The sequence below is a fragment of the Engystomops pustulosus genome, chromosome 1, assembly GCF_040894005.1.
Source record: "Engystomops pustulosus chromosome 1, aEngPut4.maternal, whole genome shotgun sequence".
NCBI classification, from domain to species: Eukaryota; Metazoa; Chordata; class Amphibia; order Anura; family Leptodactylidae; genus Engystomops; species Engystomops pustulosus.
Window position 1 is genome coordinate 98,927,305 of NC_092411.1, and position 13,949 is coordinate 98,941,253.

General features: G+C 38.3%; 1 protein-coding gene across 5 annotated transcripts in view; it reads right to left on the reverse strand.

Annotated features, from left to right (window-relative positions):
• Positions 1 to 462: 462 nt before the first annotated feature.
• Positions 463 to 13,949, reverse strand: part of ADCY4 (adenylate cyclase 4) — a 54,948-nt gene continuing 41,461 nt past the window's right edge. For all 5 annotated transcript variants that reach the window (XM_072149783.1, XM_072149791.1, XM_072149800.1 and 2 more), the window contains exons 15-26: positions 11,937 to 12,034; positions 11,720 to 11,804; positions 10,679 to 10,816; positions 9,132 to 9,221; positions 8,530 to 8,714; positions 7,189 to 7,273; positions 6,612 to 6,770; positions 6,340 to 6,486; positions 5,675 to 5,782; positions 5,406 to 5,520; positions 5,160 to 5,284; positions 463 to 1,609 (exon numbers count right to left, since the gene is read on the reverse strand). In XM_072149783.1, the coding sequence (XP_072005884.1) occupies positions 1,457 to 1,609; positions 5,160 to 5,284; positions 5,406 to 5,520; positions 5,675 to 5,782; positions 6,340 to 6,486; positions 6,612 to 6,770; positions 7,189 to 7,273; positions 8,530 to 8,714; positions 9,132 to 9,221; positions 10,679 to 10,816; positions 11,720 to 11,804; positions 11,937 to 12,034 (1,488 nt within the window). In that variant the 3' untranslated portion in view covers positions 463 to 1,456. The remainder of the gene's footprint in view (positions 1,610 to 5,159; positions 5,285 to 5,405; positions 5,521 to 5,674; positions 5,783 to 6,339; positions 6,487 to 6,611; positions 6,771 to 7,188; positions 7,274 to 8,529; positions 8,715 to 9,131; positions 9,222 to 10,678; positions 10,817 to 11,719; positions 11,805 to 11,936; positions 12,035 to 13,949) is intronic.

Sequence of the window (13,949 nt, forward strand, 5' to 3'; positions counted from 1 at the left end):
CATTGCTAAGTGTAAAGAATATCCTGAATAAAATCTGAATATGTAGCAGTGGATTGCAAAGGTTGGAAGCTGGGAATTGCTCCTCAGATCTGTGGTGGAAACCAGAAGCTTTTGGCTCTCTTTTGCTGTGGGTCACATACAATGAAAACCCCAAAATGGATACCTCCTGGAGTTGTAGGCTTCATGAGCAACAAGGATAAGTACAAGAACAAAATTCCACTAAATTTGTTAGATGAAGATAATATCATGTAGGAAAATACAGTCCTTTATTGGAAAAACCAATGAACAGTAAAAGTAAACAAATCTGAAAGAATCTTATAAAAATGTAAACAATAATGGTTCCTACATTTCTACAGGTAGACCATGTATTAAAAGATTGTAACACCTCCCCCCCCCCCCCCAAAACAAGTGTTGCTGTAAAAACATGCGCTGGTACATTTATTTAGAATACATGGATGCAAGTTATAGACTCAATATTTTTATTGCAGAATTACAGTCTAGGCTATAGTCACATATGCTTATGGAACTACCAAACCTGTCAAATAACATTAGAGTGGTGGGGATCCATAGGTCAGATAGAAATAGCTCATCAATATCTGTAATCTGGAAAACCAGTTCAACAAAATAAAAATGTCAATGGTGGGTGGAATTTATCAAGACTGGCAGAGCCAGTCTATATATTCCTCAGTGGCTCACAACACATTGGATATACCAAGAGGTTCTGAAGATAAACCAGTTTTAAATCTCTCATGAACAAGTTCCTCCAAAGCCCAACTGTCCTGAAATAGTATAATGTGCTTCATGGCGTTATTCCATTTTTGTTCTTTAGGCTATTTCCAAACATACGAAACCATAGTTTATTAACAAGAGTTTATTACGATGAATAAATACAATGGGCATGATGATGCGGTATATAAATATATATATGTACATAGCAATTGGTTGTGTGCTGTACTGAATGGTATGACAATACAAAAACACATCTCTAGTAGTCATGGTGGGCCAGTCTCAGCTTGCTCATGTTCCTTCACATTTCCAGTAATTCAGAGGCTGAATACACAGTACACAGAGTCCTCCCAGAAGAGGATAGACTATACGGTCCTGTGGAAGGTTTCTAGGCGTTTCTATGTCATGTTGTACCACAAATTACATGACATAATGCTTCATTATCCATGTAGAGAACACAAGCCTAGTGGTCCTTGCTTTGTGCAGTATGGCAGTGCCCGATTAACTTGTGCTCGTTTGATGAAGATGTAAAGCACAAAATTATTTGGCTTTGTAGATCCACAGCTAGCATCTGAACAGGCCTTCCCATGGCACGGTGATGTGAGGTCTTGGTTTAGGATTAGGCATGTTAAGTTCTGCTATACTGTTATCTTCTGGCAGCTAAAGGCTAGGAATAAAATATACCATCCTTCTAAGGACATTCTGGCAAGTCCATTTGCAACTGCAAAACCTAATTCAGTACATTTCCCTGGGAACTAGAACGTGCCATGTCAGTAGAAACAAAATAGGTGCACAGTTGACCTTTGCCCTTTACTTTGATGACCCCTCTGCGTTCACACGTGTATCCAAGCTTCTGAAGGACTTTATTGGTTTCTTCAGTGACCTAAGAAAACAAAGTGTGTTACATTGAATAGAGACAATCTTGTGTATTTTATGCATCAATATATTTGTGGGTGTCTCTAAAAGTGGCTATAGTTATAATTCACATTAAATGGGGATGGTTAAGCCTAATTTTTATAAATAATAAGCAGTAAAAATTAAAATTTAAAAATAATCAGTATTGCGACAGTCTTTGCTCTCTTTTACACAGGTATAATATTTGTATTCACATCTGCTAGCCTTGGCACAGTCCATGCCTATAAAAACTGTCGCACTTCAGTTATGAAACGCAAATTAAGCACACTGGGGAGGAGTAATTCCCAATTGCAGATCTGTTTGTGTACTAGCTTATGCTTGCCTTGTTGACCTACAAAACATGCACTCTTAGTTCCAAGAGACAAGTGCTTCAGTGTATCTGCATTCAGGAGTAACTCCTCCCTGATGCGCTTGTTTCAAGATGTAATTCAAGTGTGAATGCAGCTTTAAAGTCACAGAACCCCCCACCTCCTGCACAAGTCAATGTTAACTCAGTTATGTTGATCAGTCTTTGCTGGCAGCATGCAACATATTCTATGTAAAATATTTTGATAGACTAGGCTGCGCCTCAATCTACGAAGAAGCCTTTAAGACTTGAGTTTAAATCACTAGTCTTAATAAATCTCCCCACACGTTTTGCATTGCACAATGTGCACCGTGTGAATGTGGCCTCAAAGGGAACCAGTCTTCAGCAATTGGCCTAATAAATCACTACCAGTATATTGTGAAACAGCATAATACCCAGTGATCACGATAACGCCTCTATAAGCGTCTATGTCGCGGGCAGAGGCCGATTTACTCAAAAAAAAAAAAAAAAACACCAAGCGTATAAATACACTTGGGGATTTTCTTGTTTAATCGCTGGCTCTCAGCAGTAGTGATGTGCAGCTGCCGTCTGCTAGTTTGTAAGGAACAGAGCGGACAGCGGTGCGCACAGACAGAGTAGTCACGTGCGCACCGACCCCCTACACTCCAGAGCTACTCTGTGTCCCCTGTCATAGCAGGGGCATCAAATAACACTAAAGAGGGGCGGGGCAAGTAACAGGCCGGAGGACAGGGCATGTGACCATTACCTAGATCTCTGCTCCTCCTGACCAGTTTCTCTAGTTCTAATAGATACAGCTGCGCATGCAAACTAGCAGACTTGGGAGAGATCTACTTCTGATCTGATGGCAGATTCCTCCTGTCTGCCTCTGCCATAATCTGCAATTTGATAATCCTGGAACCCAACCTAACCTAACTTGTTAATTTATATAACGGCAGAGACTACTGGGACGTGTAATAGCCTAGCCGGGCACTGGAAACTAAGGCTACTCCATGCCCAGTAGCCTCTGCAGTTAATTTACATATTACTAAAATAATGTTTTTAACAAGTTAGATTACGTTACAGGATTATTAAATTACAGATTAGGACAGAGGCAGGCAGGAGGAATCTACCATCACATGTACTTCTGATAGCAGATTCTTCATGGTAGGTTTCCCTTTAAAGACATATGGAAGAATGGATATTAAATGTTGATTAATAAGTGTGGGGTCCTATATTTTCGGCTGTGTCAGGAACAGGGCTATTATAGGTAAGCTTTTTAAATGGAAAAGGTGGTAATGTAGCACTTTAAAGACAACCATAATTATCTCAGAAATCAATATCATTTTTGCAAAATCTCTTATGGTTCAAAAGTTATTTTCCATAAATTTTTATGCAGGTTCATAAAGATTAAATCCAGCGCCTTCAGCTTAGTGTCTAGCATCCTGGACAACATGTCAAATTGCTGTGCATCACAGGGATGCTTGCACCATAGTCTTCAGAAGGTTTTATAAATGCAGAAGCTCCAACTGTATTCTGTGTATGATTTGCATAAAAATAAATGTGCAGCAATACAAATGGAATGGAACTGAACTGTACTGATCCTGGAAACAACCTCAGACTAATAATACCATGTAATAAATAGAAAACTGAGATCTGGGCCTAGTCCTCTCTGTCTGCTCATAAAGTGCATCCAGCAATAATGTAAGCACCGGCAGAGGGATTAAAAAGCCCCATTTAATAATGCAGCATGCTTTTAGCACTTAAAATCGTCTCATAAACAATAAATGCACTTGTAAGCCAAGAACTAAAATGATAATACCCCATCAAAAATTCTTTACTTTTATAGGCAATTTAAAGGATAGTAGCTCAATTGTCTGGAAATCAGAAACTTAGTGTTAGCTGTAATCCCACAAAGATTACCTAAATGGTTATCTATAGACTTTACATAAAATCGATAGGATGGTAAAATAGGAGAACTCTGTGCTAAGGAGCCACATGAGGCGCTGCAAAGGACTGGAAGAATGGACCGAGGCATGTATAAGCTGTTACCACCACCTAAGGGCCCCCTGGGCATCCCTTTTTTAAGAGGACACATGAGCTGAGGGAAGTCCTATACTGAGACCATCTGTAAAGTAAGTGAAGCTTATGATGACGGGGAATAGGTGCAGATGTGTGTTCGGAGGTCGAAATTTACCCATTTTGTTACTGAGAAGAAATGGAGCCCACCAATAAAGGGTAAATGGTTCTGATAAGCCCCCAAGTGGTTGAGCGTAAAAAGTCTACAGAACGTCAAATAAAAAGAGTCCTGAAAGAAGAGCATCAGCAGTGTATACAGTCCCCCCAGAAAATCACAAAGGTAAACAGTCAATATAAATTAAAGGGGATGAAATGGGAGAAGAGTTAAAAAAAAAAAAAAAAAAACCTAGTTGGTCGGTGTGGGCCACTTAATACAAAAAGCTAGTACTTCCTTTGTCCAGTACTCTCTGTGTCCTGTGCTGCGCCCCTGTTTGTTTACAGTGGCACAAAAGCTCAGCTGAAGCCATCTTCCGGTGGGCTGGGCACTCCCACCTGACACCATGTGTGTGTGACCAGCTGGCTGGAAGCTGCAAGAGCAGAGCATTCATGCCCCTGTAATATAAGAAGCGCCGGACGAGGCAAGTACTGGTTATTTTATTTTTTTTTATGCAGTTCACTTCCATCCACCTCAATTTTTTTTGTTAGTCTCAGACAACACTTTTCATACCAGTATGCTGTTGTCACGCTCATTTACACTTTACATATAGTCTTTCTTTCATGACCCAACTTGGTTGCATCCTCCACAAAATTTATTTTGAAGGGCGATGTAAATCTGTTGTATAAAGTCAAGGAAGCAGAGAGCTGGGCACTGAAGTCAAGCTTCCCATTTCAAAATGTTCCCTCTGTTGTATTTGATGCCTTTACTTCTAGGGTAACCACAAATCTGCTTTTCTGAGCTCTGGTAGATAATGTCAACTGCAACAAAGAGGGCGTTCTGATGCACGGAAAGCTTGACTGCAGCGCACTTCATCTTACTTCAAAGTTGATTTTCTGGAGGATGCCACCTCATTGGGCCAAGTAAAAAGGATAATCTGACCTCAATCTTAAGCAGTCCAGTCTTTATTTTTCATTTTTTTTTGTTTTCGTTCTTGCAATTTTTTGATTTATTTTAAATTTCTTTAAATGCAGGAGTTACCTGAATTTTCCCAAGTATACCCGTGCTGTCCATTCGGCTTGCCACGTTGACTGTATTGCCCCAAATGTCATATTGTGGCTTTTGGGCTCCAATAACTCCAGCGACTACAGGGCCATGATTAATACCTTGGTGGTGGTAAAAAAAAAAAGAACACATACTAAACTATATGTACCCTGTGTAATACAGATCTATAAAATGTTTAAAGGTTTAAACACAGGCTATAGCCTTAATGTGACCTTTACTCACCTACACGGAGCTTGAAATTGTTAAAAGAGTGCTTATTGATCAAGTCCAGCTTTCCAATGAGGGCTGTTGCAAACTCTACCATGATGCCAATGTGATTATAATTTCTGTCTCCATCCTAAAGAAAGAAACCCCACAGAAGTAATAATAATCATTATCATCTTTATTTGTATAGTGCCATCATATTCCGTAGCGCTAAGCCATCTATAGGATCCTAAAACATAGTGTATGATATAAAAAATAACTAGTACTTGGTGTACCATGATGGATACCTGTGGGTTTTCTTGCCCTGATGTAGCATTTAGTCCGGTTGCTGCCATATATGCACTACCAATGGTCTTTATTTTCTCAACACTGCTAAATTTTGGTTTTGAAAGCAGCTGTAAAAAAAAAAAAAAAAAAAAAAAAAAATTCAAAACAGAAAATTCAGCTTATTCTTTTATAACAATCAACACTTTAATATTAGCACTTTTAATATCTGTTTATATCTTTCTAAAGCAACTTTATATATAAACAACTTTATTTATAATCATGCGGTCATATTAGACAGGACTTTGTTTACGTATTTTTATGCCAACAACTACTGATGCAAAATATTGACCACATACTGATTCTGTAAAAGTGTCCAATTATATATATACTTATGGTTTATAATTATGCTAATGAGCCTGAGGGGCTCTGGAGGGTATTTGCCACTGTAATCCAGCCTAAGGATGGATCTCCCCATGGATGCAAATAAAATTATTTGCAATTCCTATTTTGGCACCAGACTCTCAACATACACACGTTAAAAATGTTACATCACATACACAATATGGGCATAAATGTACAAAATTTTACTTTTGAAAAAGGGAATAACATCAGTAACCAAAAAATTTAGCAATTACTAGAGTTATAAATTTTATTCACAAAATTCATTAGACCAAGCTTTTCTTACCTCGTCAAAATCTGCTATTATCTCGTTAAGTAGACGCAGACACTCCAGGCCCTCGTGGTTTTCATCACATTCCGTGTAAAATTCCTTGAAGTCAGGTATTGATGCAAACATGACACAGACACAGTCATAAGACTGGTAATACAGGTCCTGCGGGTACAGAAGGCATGCTTATTTCTTTCATCACTAGACAAATAGAAATACTATACAAAGATTAGATACAAAGATAGATGGTATCCATGCACACACAATTTGTTCCTAATAATAACCGTTACCTCATTCCTCAGGTTCTGTCCAATAAACTGCTGGGCTACATCAGCTGGAAGGACATTTTCTAGCAGAACACGATTAAGATTCTCCATGGTCTCAATGCGTTCACGCTCCATTTTAAACTTCCTTTTCCAAAGAAAGTCGAGACGACAGTAAAATTCGTTCTAGAGAATAAGAAAATTATAGCTTTCAGATATGTGGTTACAAAACATATCTAACCTATATACTCGATCTTAGTTACTACTACGCGATTCAATAATACATGAAACTTAAGATTATCACACACAAAAAGCAGATATAACTTTGCATATTAATCAACATCCCTTAATAATAATTCCTTTATATAGCTAATTGTAATTATTATAATTATAATATGATTATTATCATTAGCCCTTGCAGACTTAATGTTACAAGAATTATTTCCCACTGTGTCTGATCTTTGTTAGCCAGACCGAACATTGCCATCATGCAATAAAAAGCTTTACATAAAGTGGCATAATGGAGTGGCCACATCTGATCAATCTGGGCTAGTACAATGACATATAAAACTACACAAATCCTTCACAGGTATCACAGACTCACCTGCCTTGCCAGGGCCACAAGGGTCAAAAAGAAGAGGAATAATGAAATACTGCCCATAATTTTCGGCTCCTTTAGAATTCCTGGGCTGATGCAAGAAAACCATATGTTGGTATAAATTTGTGCAGGACACGGTTTGTACAGACAGTCCCCGGGTTCTGTAGTTTTGTCCTTAAGTTGAATTTGTATGCAAGTCGGAACTGTATATTTTAGAATTGTAACCCCAGCCAAAATGACAATTCAATTTTAAAACTTTTGAGTTGTCATAAGGATAACCAGGATTAACAATAAATCTTAATAGCAGAAACATTTGATAACTGCTACAGCTTATCACTGTAGCCAGAGACTAAAGTACAGGAAATTACCAACATCCAGATGTCCGTTTGTAACTAGGGGTCGTCAAAGTTTGGTGTTCTTAAGTAGGGGACCGCCTGTACTGACATGTTTTGATATAAAATTATTGAATCTCATAATATTAAAAAAAAAAAAAAAAAAAAAAAAAAAAAAAAAAGCATGCCAACAGGTAAACTAGCAACAAAAAAGAAGAATGAACAAACCTAATTTTTATAAGTTTCATAAAAACAATTAAAAATGCACAACCATGTGCTTGCATACAAAATCCCCAGTCCCAGAAAGTAATGACATCAAATAGAGGAAAATCAAATAGAGTGTGCAATAAATGATGCTTTACATAAAGGCCAGATGTGGTACAATATGAAAGAAATAACTTACTATAAGGGTTCATTCACACGCGGTATGCCCGCCATGTGCTGGAGAGGAGGAGGTCATCCTCTCTCCTTAGAAAACAGCGGCGCACCGCCGCACACTCGCCGAAAGATAGAGAATGTTCTATCTTTTTGCGGTGTGCTGCCCGCTATTGCTGTCAATGGGGACGTGCATGTGGCCGCACATACGTCCCTGCAGACGGCCATGTGAATTTACCCCAAGTATAAAGTATCACCATGTAAACACGTAGCCAAATAGTACAACCTCTTGTATAATACAAGTACACATATACATAACATAACTAATTATACATAGTTACCTCATAAGCATAAAGGGAGAAGGGGAACAAATCCCCACATGTATTGCCTGTTTGCAAAGGTTGTGCTTTTTTAATGGTTTTTATGAATTGCTATATATGAAATGAAGATTATGCTGGTTCATCCCTTACATGAGCATCTTTCCTTTCTTCTGTACTGACATGCTATAACAGCCAGTGTTTCACATCATCTCTGTCAACTCACAACTCAACATTGAACTTTAAATTGCGCTTTATATTAATATTCTGTGGTAGAGACTGAAGATGGCTTTGGCAACACAAGGCCGATGGCTTGAGCGTACCTGGAAATATTCTGGCTCATAGCCAGCCATTCAATGTAACAGTCAGATAGCCAGCTGTGGGTGTGCAAGAAGATTATATTGTATATCACCAGGGAAATGGTCAGCAGGATCAGCTTCACTTCAAAGTTCATGAGAAGGAATGCAGAGCAGGCTAGCAGGCCAAGAATGCAGCAGTATATGTAATACTATAAAGAGGGAAAATAATTCCTTTATTGATGTAATTATCAGATATGTTAATAAAAGTCACTTTATCTACAACTTATGATTTACTTTAAATACAAAGTATTATAAATAAAATACCAGAGGTTTACCATAGGACAGACTATTGAAAACTATACAGAGAAATATAAAAACATTATAAATCAATATTCTTATGTATCCAAGTGAATATGTGGTAATAAAAGTACTCCATTCTTATTTTTGTTTGAATCTTGGGTACTGCCATTATCTTTTTGTATGTTTGTGGAGGATCTCTGAGGTCTGGGCTTGGTGACAAGTAATAAGTCTCCTTGTGCTGCTTTGCCTTTCCCCTTTTTGCACTTCTTATACATTTAGATACATAAGAAGATTGTTAGATGAAACTGAACCACATATCTACTAACCGGCAGACTGTATAGCATTTGGGCTTCAGTGGCTGAAATGACTGATGCATTTATGGAGACATCTGGACACAAGTCTTCTGGTAAAAAGAACTAAATGAAAAAAACTTCATCAGTGATCATCTTTAAAGGAATTCAAAAGAAGTATAATTATTCTACATAGAAGAAGTCTGTAAACCAAAAGCCACACATTCCAAACAGCAGATGGGACAGGACTTGGGTATGATTGACATTTTCGTATTGTAGTTGGTCATTATATTGATACAGTTAAGATCGCAGAGTTACCACAGTAGAATCATTTCTTCCATGTGGCCACCCACTCTGAGACTTACAGATGGAAATATTTCAAGACTGACATTTTAAATGCCAATCAAAGTTTCCCATGGTGTCCCGGATCTACTAAACGCTTAGTAGATATGGACCTGCTCCGACCTGGTAGAGTTTGTAAATACAACCGGAGGGGGACGACATGCCCAAAGTGGCGTGAAGGGTGGAAAAGGAGGGAAACTGGTGGAGATGTGGAGATTTTCATTCCTTCTGGTAGAGAAGGCATAATAAATCTCCACCATATCTACCATATGCTTGGTAATGCTTAAAGGGAACCTGTCACCAGGAGACCCATTTTTAGCACTCCCCCAGTCCCCACAGAGCATAGTACATACACTGCCAAAGTGTTTTTGTATAAAAAAAAATAGGTTTTACAGAAAAAAAAATATGTTATATTGTACCTTTCAGGCAGCTGCCAAATAGGAGGGTCTGGAAAGGAGCAGTCCCCCCCCCCCACCCTTTGGGAACAGCTACTCCATGTGACCTTTTCAAATACAGGCAGTCCCCGGGTTACGTACAAGATAGGGTCTGGAGGTTTGTTCTTAAGTTGAATTTGTATGCAAGTCGAAACTGTATAATTTATAATTGTAAAAAAATTTTGGCTCCAGTGACAATTGGAGTTTAAACATTTTTTGCTCTAAAGGCACCGGGGACTAACAATAAAGCTTCATTACAGACACCTTACAGCTGATTATTGCAATCTGGGACTATAGTAAAGCATTCAAAAACCTTCACCAGAGGTCAGAGGGGTCTGTCTGTAACTATGGGTTGTCTGTAAGTAGGGTGTCCTTAAGTAGGGGACCGCCTGTATATGAAAACACCCATCACTTGGCTTAGCGACGCCCCCTGCTCCTCTACAGCCAATCCCGAGTGTGGGGAGTTATTCATATACTAGAAAAGGTCACATGTTTCCCAAGGGTGGGGGGGGGAGGGGACTGCTCCTTTCCAGCTCCTCCCAAAAGGCAACTGCCTAGTCACACAGCAGATGCTAATGAAAGGTACAATCTAACATATCTTTTTTTCTGAAAAAACCTATTTTATATACAAAAACCCTTTGGCAGTGTATGTACTATGCTCTGTGGGGACTGGGAGGGGGGGGGGGGGCTGCTAAAAATGGGTCTCCTGGTGACAGGTTCCCTTTAAAACAAATAAACTATATATATTTTTTTTCTCTTTCACCGATTATCATGGGGATAAAATATATATGAAATGTGATCAATTACCAAGTTGAAAACTGCCATAAACAATACAGTGAGAATTGTCAGGATACCAAAAGGTACTCTCAACCAGGGCCGGCTGGAGAGAGCAGAAGAGAGAGAAGGAACCCAGTGGAGAAGTTGTGGTCCTTTAAGGATACATTTCTGTTGGAACAAAAACATACATAGACCTGATTAAACAAGGTGACTTACACAGATTAACCTTACAAAGCACGGAATACTCATTAGGAAATCTGGTCAGACTATAAATCTGTCAAACATCTGAATCAATAACACCAAAATTAAAGTGGACCTGCAGGTCTCCCTCATACTGAAGCTGCATACACACAAACGTGGTTTCTGAGTGTATATTGCCGTTGTTCCAACAGCTAGCACACAGTCCATTGTATGTGAATGGGCTCATACACACTGCCATCTGAATGAGCAGTCAGTCATTCTCTATTGTCATGAGCACATGAGCAGACCTGCTATTACACACATATGTGAGTCAGTAGGCCGATAATAATGGGGGAGATTTATCTTCTGCAGTTAAAAAACAACAACCACAACACAAAAAAAAAAAAAACAACACACGTCTGAAATGCCTTGCACCACATTTTAGACCATTTTAGGCCCATTTCCAACCTGCACAAAAAGGGATGTGGTCTCAGAAAAGAGGATTGGATTGGCGCCACAATATTAAAATTATTGTGGGGCAGTAACTAGAGCAACTAAGTCCATTATTTGTAACCATTATGATTGGCAAATCTTCTGCACACTATGAGCATGCAAGGCATTATCAATAATCAAAAATAAGAACGATTGTAAAAAAAAAATGTAGAGAACTACTTAACTATTTAGACGGAGACCATGCAAAAAGTGTACAGATACAGATAAAAGTGCATTGGTCTAAAACGCCAAAGTGTTTATCAAAGTCTCAAGATTTCTTTCAACCCCACAATTGGCTGTCATCACAATGAAATACAACAATTAAAATGATTATAAACACCCATACCCACACACAAGATGTACAAAAATGCTATATAAAAAGTCCAATATGCCACTCACAGAGAGATGTCCAGCAAAGCAGGCAAATAGGAAAAGTAGAAATAAGAAGAATGAAATGCCATAGGAGATGCCAATGGTAGTATTCCTAGAAGGAGAACACAGGTAAGGGCATTGTAGTGTTACTATTGGGCACTGTCAAAAAACAGCTGTCAGTTTTCTTCATGCACTTTGTATAAAATACAGTATTGCATTGGAACATTCAACGACAATGACTTACTTGGGAGACACCAACATCTGGACCATGAAGTTACAAATAAAGATGAAGAAGCAACAGGCAGTGTAATATTTGAAGGATGGCAAGTCTGAGAGCCGGTACTAAAGAAAACAACACAGATTTAGGAATTCAAACTCTTTCTTTGAGTTTTAATATTTTAAAGCAAAACTATTTTGCTTCTGAAGAAAAAAAAAAATCAATTAATAAAACTACTCATTCAATCATCTGTAAAATCCTTTTCTCACAGTGGTTATTGGGAACAAAGGGGCCTTGGGTAAAACAGTTACCACTAGGAAGCCACTGAAGGGAACCTTTCACCAGGGACCTCATTTTCATTAAAGACAGGTTGTACAACCCATCACATCTGCAGTGCAAATAAGTCTTTCTGCCTTCTCTAAGCATTTGCATTACAATAGAATTGTGTGCTATAACTTACCAGGCATCCTGACAGAATCGGAGTTGGGCTTTGGTTTCGATGCATTTCAAAAACCATGTGACTTGTCTGTGCTGCTGACTCCTTTGCTCTCAGCCCCCACCTTTGTGCTCCTGTACAGTTCCCCCTTCCCCACTGATGTCAGCTCACCAGGCTGTGAGCTCTATTTATGTGAAGGAGCAGGAGGGAGGAGCTGTACAGGAAGAGGTGGGGACTGAAAGCTGATGAGTGAGCAGCACAGACAAGTCATGTGTTGTTTTAAGAAATGCATCCCAACCAAAACCAACCCCTGAGGCTAATCAGGGGATTCTGTCAGGATGCCAGGCAAGTTAAAACACACAATTATAATGTAATACAAATTCTTAAAGAAGGCCAAAAGGCATATTTCCAATGCAGGTGCATCTGTAACCTGTCTTTAGGCAAAATGAGGTCCCTGGTGACAGGTTCCCTTTAAGTCAAAGTTTTTAGCTCCTCCCTCTCTCTGCTATTTGGCTCCTGCAGACGGTGAGCTAAATCAGTTCTACACCATCTATGCACATTTGATTTAGTTTTTTATTGTGTAGTATTATTTGTGTTATCTAAATGCATTTTGTTAGCTTTCTATAGATATATATACATATACATACACTTCTACATTATATTTTATGTACTTTATTACTGTATTGGCTGTACCATCTATGTCACTGGTGTTTCTTCTTCTTCTGCTATATGCGATGATGTTCTGTACTATTTATATACTTTTTATAAAACTTTTTTTTTTTTTTTACTGAAACTGCTCCGATACTCTCCAAATACAAAGTCAGATGCTTTTATCAAATCCTGTACAGTTCAGGGAAATACCTTGCTTCATTACACTGTGTAAAATAACATTTCCATGTAACTTCCATGTGCAGGGAGGTTGCAATAATTGTGCACTCAGATATTTTCCATATTTTTCCAAAAGCTTTTCACAGAGTCTCAGCTGTAAACCACTAACACAGAATATTTAAATAGATATTTTGGCTTTCGGTGTCAAATGACTAGTTGAGAGGATTGAGGTTTACTTGCTGGCACCCTGTGTACTGTTAATCCCTAGGAACAGCTGCACAAAGTAACAACTGTCAAAAGGATCAAAATAAAATAAAAAACTGCTGCTCGCTTTCAAGATGAATTTTTGGTAAAAAATGGAAATTTCAAGCATTTTTTGAATTTTGGAACATGTTTAAAACGTTTTTCTTTTTTGCTTAGTGGCCTATTCGAAATGCTGAATATTACTTTTTGCTGTTCTTCCCATAAAAATCATTAGGGATTGTACATATTATGAATCTGGTCCTAAACATTTTAGTGGATAGGAAAATTTCCATAGAATTGCTCATTTGAATCCAAACAAATTGTCACATTTAATATGTTAGTATAATAGTTACATTTGTAGGCATAATATACTGAGATATAGTTACCAACTTGCTTCATTGTCTGAACTAATAGTGCAACAGTGTAAACCTATTATTTACAAACATCTTACAAAAGTTTTGATTTCCAGGCTTTCTTGGCCTCCGGTATACTGGGAACTAGTAAAATTTGCTGCATATTGTGTATCATCCTAC